At 45.1% G+C, this 10,421-nt stretch overlaps 1 protein-coding gene across 1 annotated transcript in view; it reads left to right on the forward strand.

Annotated features, from left to right (window-relative positions):
- Positions 1-10,421, forward strand: part of Oca2 (OCA2 melanosomal transmembrane protein) — a 33,321-nt gene extending 22,900 nt beyond the window's left edge. The window contains exons 8-12 of the mRNA XM_051174255.1: positions 1,658-1,714; positions 3,903-4,027; positions 5,518-5,656; positions 8,844-8,976; positions 10,177-10,421. Coding sequence (XP_051030212.1) covers positions 1,658-1,714; positions 3,903-4,027; positions 5,518-5,656; positions 8,844-8,976; positions 10,177-10,421 — 699 coding nt within the window. The remainder of the gene's footprint in view (positions 1-1,657; positions 1,715-3,902; positions 4,028-5,517; positions 5,657-8,843; positions 8,977-10,176) is intronic.

Here is a 10,421-nt window from a genome sequence, read left to right on the forward strand (position 1 = left end):
TTACCTGAGAGTGGGGCTGGTGTCTGCTCTCTCCAGTCTCTACATGCTGACTCCTTCCTACTACTTCCTTGATTCATCCTTGTCTCCTAGTCCCGCCTATCTTGCTTTCCTATTGGCCAACAGTGCTTTATTCATTAACCAATAAGAGAAACATATTTACAGAATGACATCTCCCATCATCAGACAGCGAGGGAATGACAAGAGAAGGCTGCCCAGTTGCCCCCCGCACCTGTCTACTTACATTCACATGAGGCTACACAGCCACACAGGGCTCTGCTGAGCTAGGAAGCTGCTCTAGACAAGGGTAGTGTTGAGTCAAAACTGACATGGAAGCATTTTTGTCTCATGCAGTTTATTTGAAAGGTATATTGGGTCCACAGTCTCCCAACTATGGAATATATATATGGAATACACACACACACACACACACACACACACACACATATTCTCGCAGCAGATTCACAAGGTAGAGAACATCTGGGGGCGAGCAGAAACTTGATGTGCAGAATGGTAAACCAGGCACACTTTACTGAGGGCTTGAACCTACATTTTCTCATTCCAAGTTCGACATGAAGCAATGTGGAGGGTAGGGATGTGAGACAGCTCCCTGCTCTTGAACTTCGTGGAGAAACCGACTTCTGCATTGGCCCTGGGAAGAAGATAGGGTTTAAGCATCTGAATTAAAAAAATAGGGGGCCATATCAGATATGGCATATTAAAAAAAAAAAAAGAAAAAAAACGAAATGTATCTCACTTCCTGTAAAATAGGAAACGTAGCAAGTTCAGGTTTGCTGGGATTTCTGGTTGATTAAGCACAGAATAAATGGGGCATTATTTCTATTAATAGTCCACGCGATGGCTGTTTTTAATCACTTGTCATCAGTAGAAACACAGGTAAGCATTCTTAGTGCACATAGGATTGGAGGTCAGTCGCTTTAAGTACCAACGGTCCAGCTTGTCCGTGTCATCATATTTGTGACAAAAAATTTCCAGTTTAGTTATGTCAGAAACCAAAATTTGATACAGTTTTAAAGCTATTTACTTAAAGCTCTCGATTGTCTGAGTGCTGTGTATGGGGGTAGACAGGTAGAAAGCCCAACTGCTGGCCCTGACCTTCCCGCTTCTAGCTTCAAAACCGATCAAGCCACCTGTCTCTTTGGTCTAGAAAAACGAGTAAAGATAGCACTAGATGTTTGCTGTCAGGGTTAGATGGGTTGATAACACGTCTTAGGACAGTGACAACGTCCAGGATAGGAATATACATGCAAAACCATCTTTAAGAGGTTCCACTCTGGGGGTTTGTACTTGGGTAACTGAAGTCGATGTGGATAACTGAAATGATGGACATGTGGGTAACTCGCTCTGTAGACCAGGCTGAACTCACAGAGCTCTGCCGGCTCTGTCCACACCCCCCACCCCAAGTGCTGGAATTAAAGGGGTGCCCCACCATTGCCCAGCTATGGACATGTGGATGATTGAAGTGGCGGACATCTAACAAAGCAAAGGTTCTCTCGATGACACAGTTGCCAGGAGCCAGAGCTCAAACTCAGGATGGGGTCATTATGACATTGTTCCTATGTGGTGTTTTGTGTGTGTGTGGGGGGAAGAACAAAAAACAAAAAACTCTTGTTACCTACTTTTTCTTTTTTCCTCATAGATGATCTTAGTCGCCATATTTTCAGAAACAGGATTTTTTGATTATTGTGCTGTAAAGGTAGGTGTGATGTTACGCTTGATGGTTGACCACTGAATAAATAAATAGTAAGCATAAAATATTTATGTATAGTCAAAGCGATGTAAGTACAAACATAATCAATAATTGGTAACATCAACTAACTAAATACTACTATTCATTATTGTAATATACACACTTAGTAAATTAAAGTATCTAAAACTTCAGCCTCCTTTCAAAGTGACCTCCGGAGGCCTGGGTGTAATTGCCGTGATAAGCGTGACTTAGAACAATACTTCCAGCTTCTCCATAAGTAAACGAAGAGGGAGCTCAGGGCAGAATTCTCTCCCTGAACATTTCTACAAGAGCATTTGAATGGGCTGGTTAGGGTTTCACATCAAAACACACTTTACATTTAAGAGTCTGAGTATTTCAAGTCATCAGCTTCTGACTGCATTGGGGGATATAATTTTGATGTTTACTTTCTGGACATGAATAGTACTGGGTTTTAAATTTGGGGAAATCATTTGTTGCTGTCATTTTAATCTTGCATAGGCTGTATTTATTTAGTTATTCTGGGGGTTGGACAAAGGGCCATGTGTATGCTCAGCACATGGGCTGACACACTCACTCCATAAAGGACTTATTTTTTTAAACTTATAATTACTATTATTTGATTGATAAACCATAATCATGTATGTTTGGGGAGTATAATATGATGTTTCAATGTACATGCACACAATGTGCCATGATTAAATGAAGCCAACTAACCTATGCTTACATATCATTTTTTAATGGTGACATATTTGAAATTTACTTTCTTTTCGTTTGATTTTGAGACAGGGTCTCTCTACATAGCTCTGGCTGTCCTGGAACTCTCTACATAGACCAGGCTGGCCTCAGCTTACAGAGTTCCACCTGCCTCAGCCTCCAAGTGCTGGAATTAAAGGTGTGAGCCACTACACCTAGCTTGAAATTCACTTTTTAAAGTTATTTTGAAACACACACAACATTAAATATAGTCACCCTGCCTGTGTGGTAGCTCTCCAAATCTACAACTTCTTACTGTACTGTGTACCCTTTGGCCAGAGTCTCTCTATTCTCTCCCTCCCAGTCCTGTAGCCCTGCTTCTATGGGATTAGTTTCTTGGAGTCCGAACAGAAACGAAAACATGTGTCATTTGTACATGCATGCCCAGCTTATAGCACTTAAAACAGTATCCTCCATCCATTATTATATTGTGTTAAGCCATTGTTGAAAATGTCAGGATTGCATGGCTGAATAGTATTTCCTGATGTTTATGACCATGTTCTCTTCATACGCTGACAAACACTTAGGTCGACTTCATATCTTGGAAGAGTTCTCTAACAAACACGGAGCACATGTTTGTTAGAGAACTCTTCACCATGCACATTTGCTTCCCATGGTCCTCTTTTTAGTCCTTGGAGAAACTCTGTACTGTTTTCCATAACGATTTTACACCAGTGAGGGAGGATTCAGAGACAGGCTGATCTCTGTGAGTTGGAGGCCAGCCTGGTCTGCAGATCGAGTTCCAGTACAGGCTCCAAAGCTACAGAGAAACACTATTTCCTTGAGGACAAAACCAACACCCCAAAACAAGACAAAAACAAAAACAACAGCAGCAAAACAAACCCCCAAACAGAGCTTCACTTAACATAGTCCCGCCTCACTGAGTTGCTGAGTGTTGTAGGGATTCATTTAGCCTCGCCTACAACTGAGGATGGCTGATGTGACAGTCCTGAGCCACCACACCTGGTTTATGTGGTCCTGGGGATTGAACCCTTGACCTCACGAACGCTAACCAAACAATCTACCACTAACACATGTCACCAGCCCTGTTATCTTTTAAAATGAAAATCCTAATGGGTGGGAAATGGTAACTCATTATGGTTGGAATTTGCATTTTAACGGGAACCCTGGCTACTCTGTCAGCAGGTCTGAAGATTAGAACTGACCCTTGCACACATAGTGGACGAGGGGAGATGGTGCCATGCCCTAGTGGGCGAGGAGGCCTTGGCACACTCTACTAATGCAAAGGCTGGTACTGACCTTTACTTGAGTCCTGGGATTGAAAACTTCTTTTTCAAAACAATGTCTTCAACAAAACTGCAAATTCTGAATTAGGATTTATTTTGGTCCCCATATCTTGGAGCCACTAGTGTGTGAATGTACTGATTTTGGCTTGTTCCTTCTCGTGTGTGTATCCTAGGCATACCAACTTTCTCGAGGAAGAGTGTGGACCATGATCAACATGCTTTGTCTCATTACGGCCATCCTTTCTGCCTTCTTAGACAACGTTACCACAATGCTCCTTTTCACCCCTGTCACCATAAGGTGTGTAGAACACGTCCAACGTGGAGATTCAGATCAGGTTTTTACCCCCGTCACCATAAGGTGTGTAGAACACGTCCAACGTGGAGATTCAGATCAGGTTTTTACCTCCGTCACCATAAGGTGTGTAGAACACGTCCAACGTGGAGATTCAGATCAGGTTTTTACCCCCGTCACCATAAGGTGTGTAGAACACGTCCAACGTGGAGATTCAGATCAGGTTTTTACCTCCGTCACCATAAGGTGTGTAGAACACGTCCAACGTGGACATTCAGATCAGGATTTTACCCCCGTCACCATAAGGTGTGTAGAACACGTCCAACGTGAACATTCAGATCAGGTTTGGGGCAGATTAGCACTCTGGTACCTCCTGGCTCAGGGTTCCTTCCTCACATACACAAAAGGTAGGGGTTGTTATCCATCCCTTTGCTGGGGTACAGGTCGTGGGCTTTCCAGCCCAGCCGATTCTGGCTCGTGTGACTGCAAAACTCTAGGCAGGTAGAGGTATCAGCATAGTCCAGAAATACTATGAGAAGTTGGAAGACATGAGCATTGCTTTTCAGGAGATAGACTGTCATGGGAGATACAGGCAAGCCATTCAAGTAGATCGCCAGATACCAGGAGTTTTTGCTCATGAATCCCACATTTTCATGATGGGGGATGTCCTTCTGTATATATGTTTCTCTAATTGGTTGAGGTGTAAAACACTGATTGGTCAGTAGCCAGGCAGGAAGTATAGGTGGTGTTATAAGACGAGAAGAATTGTGAGGAGAGGACACAGGGGTCACCACCACAATTTCAACTTTTACTTACTCCTAGGGCCTAGTCTTCTGCTGATCGGGTTTTGGGCTTCCAAAGATTCCAGAGCAAATCTCATACAGCCAAGGTAGAGGTCCATGGCTAAGGAAGAAGTAATGAAGGTGGTGATCCAAAGAAAGTACTGAGAGAGAGGGAAGGAGGGAGAGTGAGAGAGAGAGAGAGAGAGAGAGAGAGAGAGAGAGAGAGAGAGAGAGAGAGAGAGAGAGTGTTCAGGGTCTCCAGGAAAGGGGAAGAGAGATAAGGGACTAAGTCAGCAGGCTTAGTGTTACTGCTGGTGATCTCTGACTACCTGCCACTCTCCTGACTCAAGGCATCTGATGGCCAGTGCCTACTTACATGCTCTAGGTCCCCCCTCTACTGCCCCCCCCCAACAGAACACACAGTACTGTCTCTAGGCTTGGAGCAGGCAGAAAGTACATCATCACTTGGATAGCACAGATGGTGGTATGCTAACATAGAATACTTGTAAATAGTGGGGTACCCAGGGATGTTTTGGTGAGGCTCATTCCCCTGCGTTACTCTTCACACACTTGGTGCGTGCGTGCATGCATGCGAGTGTGTGTGTGTGTGTGTGTGTGTGTGTGTGTACACGCAAGCGCGTGCGGGCATGAATGTACCTTCCTTGAACAAGCAAGTTGCACACCGGCCTTATCCCTTTCTTATATTCATGACAGGTTATGTGAGGTGCTCAATCTTGATCCAAGACAAGTCCTAATTGCAGAAGTGATCTTCACAAACATCGGAGGAGCTGCCACTGCTATTGGGGACCCACCAAATGTTATCATCGTTTCCAACCAGGAGCTGAGAAAAATGGTAAGTGATAGCACACTCGGGTTGCTTTCAGGAAATGCACGACTCACCTGAACACTCTATGCAGTGTCTTCTACTTAATGGTTGTGAACCAAGGTCCCTGCTGTCACCTACCTATTCACAGAGCACACCACTGATGGTAGGAGAGCAAAGGCAAGAAAGGCCCTGCAAGGTGATAGGGCTGCATTTGGGAGCTATGCTGATAGCATAATGCGATGGGAGGTGGTTTTGTTACTGAGGCCATCAAGGAGAAATGTGTAGGAAATTGCAGAGGGATGTAACATCCGAAGGAGTTCCCAACACGTGTCTAATAGGCTTGGTGAAGACATCAGCAATCCATGGCACACTGAGTCTCCTCCTGCTGGCTCTGAGAATCGCCAGTTTGGGTTTTTCTCTTCTGCCTTTCTGCTGCTTGATACGGTCACCCGTAGAGCTCTTCTAGTAACTTCCACCCAGTGCTGTTGCTTTGCTGGGCTTATCTCTCAGGGTCTCATTAACTTTTCTCTCTCCTTATCTTTCTGCTCATCTCAACTTTCATTTGTTGTCCCACTTCCAACGGGGGAAAACTTAGGTGCTCTGACCAGACCCAGAGCTACTCAGGATGCAGGACGTGGGTTTCCTCAGCCCATGTTTGCTAAAACTAACAATTGTATTTTGTAACCGGTTGGTTTAAGGTAAACGTATGGATATTGTATTTAAGTCATTTTCTTAGGCTTATTAAAATTTCTGGTGTTTGCTTATTTTTTTATTTTATGTCTTATGGGTGTTCTTGCCTGCGTTCATGTCTGTGTACCATGTGCCTGCTTGGTGTCCACAGCCGTTAGAAGAGGGGTTCTAATCCCTTGGACAGACAGGTCAGTCTGTCACTGTTGTGTGAAAATTTAGTCTTTTTACTCATTGGCCTTTTTGGGGGGGCCTGCTACCTAGCTCCTGAGTAAGTCATACAGGGAGTCTTATTATTACCTATGAATGCCCTGCCTTAGCTTGGATTGTTTCTAGCCACCTTCCCTTCCCTTCCCTTCCCTTCCCTTCCCTTTCCTTCCCTTCCCTTTTCCCCTTTCCCTTTCCCTTTTCCCCTTTCCCTTCCCTTCCCTTTCCTTCCCTTCCCTTTTCCCCTTTCCCTTTCCCTTTTCCCCTTTCCCTTCCCTTCCCTTCCCTTTTCCCCTTTCCCTTTCCCTTTTCCCCTTTTCCTTCCCTTCCCTTTTCCCCTTTCCCTTTCCCCTTCCCTTCCTGTCATTTTTGATTTTTCGAGACTGAGTTTCTCTGTGTAGCTTTGGAGCCTGTCCTGGAACTCAATTTGTAGACCAGGCTGGCCTTGAACTCCCAGAACTCAGCCTGCCTCTGCCTCCTTTCCTTAACGTAACCTAACCTGTCTATCTTACTTCTGTATACTTTCCTTCCTACTCTGTGGCTGTGTGGCTGGCCCCTGATGCCCTCCTCTCTTCCTTCCCTTCTTTCTCCTTCTATTTTTCCCCTTTGCCTGCCAGCGCTGCCTACCCTTGCTCCGGCCTCACTATTGGCCGTTCAGCTCTGTGTTCGGGCCATCGGGTGTTGTAGACAGGAAAAGAATCCCATTGCCACACTCTTGAAAACAGTCTTCTACCACATGTCACCTGTAACTGGACAGTCGTGAGCCACTGTGTGGGTGCTGGGGGGGGGACCCTGGCACCAAAGATATAGCTATCTTCCATCAGACATCTGGGGTGTGAACTCTGTAGATAAATGTAAAGTTTACATTCAAGGTAGTGTTCCAGCTGAAGGGCTGCCAGAATGTGGTGAGTTCTGAGTGAGGTTCGGTGACACACATACCTAGAACCCCCGTTACTTGGGAGGTGGGGGCGTTTAGCCCAAGCTGTGTAGTGAGAGCTGTTGAAAGATAGATTTCCTGAATGGTTACTGATGCCTGTGGAGTTTTCTACCTTTACCTGTCTGGACCGCTGTGTCCTTGGTGACCAAACCCTTACAACCAAGATCATTCAACCTCTGAGATCCCAATGCCCCACAGTCCTGTGGGTCCCTTGACCCTCACCCCCCCCCCCTTTATGGCAGTAGCTGCTCATGGAAACTACCTGAATTCTCATAGGCGATAGTCTCCAAGGCCTCATCTGTCCTACTGATGCGACTTATTCTCTTATAGATTAACCTAAGGGTGATTTTTGCCAAAATGAAGCACATTCAACAGATGACCGTGACACAGCCCTACACAGACAGGCAGAGAAAGAGGGAAGAAAGGGAGGGGCTGCCTAGGGGCCTCGTACTCTGTGCACACACCACAGTGTCCAGTGGGGGAAAACTGTACTTTACAGCCAGGGGATGCTTCTTCCAACCCCACAGCATGCACTGTGGTCAAATATTTAAAAAAGAAATTAACCATTAAATAAGTGAATATATATATATATATATATATATATATATTTGAAAAGAAATTAACCATTAAATAAGTGTATATATATATATAAATATTTAAAAAGAAATTAACCATTAAATAAGTGAATATATATATATATATATAAATATTTAAAAAGAAATTAACCATTAAATAAGTGAATATATATATATATTTAAAAAGAAATTAACCATTAAATAAGTGAATATATATATGGGCACATTGTTCAGTGTTTTGACCCCAATTCATCTTGGGGCAACACATTAGCCCTGTGATGAAGATAGACTGAATTTGGCTAGGAGCTAGTTGTTACTGCCTGTTTTTGTTTCCTTCTAAGGTGGCTTGTAATTTATGTAAGCACTGTTTTTTTTTTTTCAGAAACACAAAACACAAAACTATATATATATATATATATATATATATATATATATATATGCTTTAATCAGCCAGTTGGTGGCATACATCATTAATACCAGAATTCAGAAGGCAGAGGTAGATGGATTTCTGTGAGTTTAAGGCCAGCCTGAGCCTGATCTACAAATCACGTCCCAGGACAGGCTCCAAAGCTACACAGAGAAACCCTGTCTCATAAAACAAAACAAAAGGAACCAAACCAAGACAAAACAACACAAAACCCAACAAACGACAGCAAGAAGGCTTTAATCATTTCAGACGCACTGAGCATCGGTGTTTGGGCTGGGGGACTCCTGTCCAAAGGTCACCCAGCCCCTGCTGTTTCCATTTCGCACTCCCCATCGGTCTTCCCAAGGCCCACCTGTCAGATACCACTGCTTTGTCTTGCAGGGCCTGGACTTCGCTGGTTTCACAGTGCACATGTTCCTTGGGATTTGCCTGATTCTCCTGGCCTCCTTCCCACTCCTCCGACTCCTGTACTGGAACAAAAAGCTCTATAACAAGGAGCCTAGTGAGATTGTCGGTGGGTATGAACACCTACCTCTCCACGCTGCAGATTCCCCTCCCCCCATGCCCAGCCCCAGGGGGTGGTCTTATAAGCAGGAAGGGGTACTCTCCCACAGGACCACCAGGAAGGCATCGATTTGTCCACAGGATGCTGCATGCTTAGGGGCAGTGGCTGTCCACAGCTACCTCCAACCTACCCAACAAGCTGCACTCAGCTGCTTCTGTCTCAGTGTGCTGAGCAGCTGTAAAGGCTGGCCTGCTTTTAATCTGTCATCTTGGCCTGTTCCTTATGTAATTTTTTCCCCCTTCAAACTGTAAAATAGAGGTTAAGCGTAAGCCTCATATTATCTCAGGAAGCAATGGATGGCAAACCATCTCTCTCCCGTTCACTATCAGAAGGTGTCTGAGTTCAGCGACGGGTGGAAGAGCTGTTTCTTCCTTTTGGCCAGCATTTCAACAGCTGATTTCTTGTGCGACACCCGAGCTCACAGGGGATAGGAGAGGGAATGCCCCTCTACCTCCCATTTTCTTACCAGATTCCCTCTAGAGGTGCCAAACAGAGAGTCACAACTATACTGCTATTCAAGAACTCTGTTTTGGAAACCAAAGACCGGGGCAATTGGCTGAGTTCATTTGTGTTGCTAGACCTACCACAGCCTGGCAAGCTAAAAAGTTAGAGGCTTATTCATGCTAGCTTACTGTCCCGGAGGCAGGCAGTCCAAGAGCGTGGCTCCAGTAACCGGTGAGGCCTCTTTGCTGCATGTCACATAGTTTGGAGAGGACAAGCCCGATGCGCTTGCTTTTTAGTCAGACAGCTGAGGAACTATGTCACGTGGAATGAAAACTGTAACAGCAATGCTCAAATTTCGGCTGAAAGCAGGGCCGGTGAGAATGGGCTGGGGTTGTTAGGTCCTAGAGTTGCGACACTGCTCAAACAAAAGTGCAACAGCAATAAATTCATAAGTGAATTAACAAAGATGTTGTTTGAGAAAGGACTTTATTCTTCAGGCAGGGTTGAAATGGCTTCTCTTGCTTCCACGATGACTTTCAGAGTCCCGTTATTTTGTCTGGTTCCATCATCACAGCCCGTGCTGTGACGAGCCTGTGCTAGGTGGAGCATGGTTGCACATTGTTGGGGACATGGTGGGCAGTGGGGAAGATTTGCTGATGTCCGAGGGTGGGAGAGACTCAGTGCCTTGCTGTCATTCCTCTGCAGAACTGAAGCATGAGATTCATGTCTGGCGTCTGACTGCACAGCGCATCAGTCCAGCCAGCCGCGAGGAGACAGCTGTGCGTGGCCTACTGCTGGAGAAGGTGCTGGCTCTGGAGCACCTGCTGGCCCAAAGATTGCAATCTTTCCGCAGGTACCATACGATGCTGCTTGGGTTTACACCAGGGGCTCCTTATAGCTTGAGCTCCATGGTGGCATTGCATGAGGAATTGCAATCAAATGTCATATGA

The sequence above is a fragment of the Phodopus roborovskii genome, unplaced genomic scaffold (assembly GCF_943737965.1).
Source record: "Phodopus roborovskii unplaced genomic scaffold, PHOROB, whole genome shotgun sequence".
NCBI classification, from domain to species: Eukaryota; Metazoa; Chordata; class Mammalia; order Rodentia; family Cricetidae; genus Phodopus; species Phodopus roborovskii.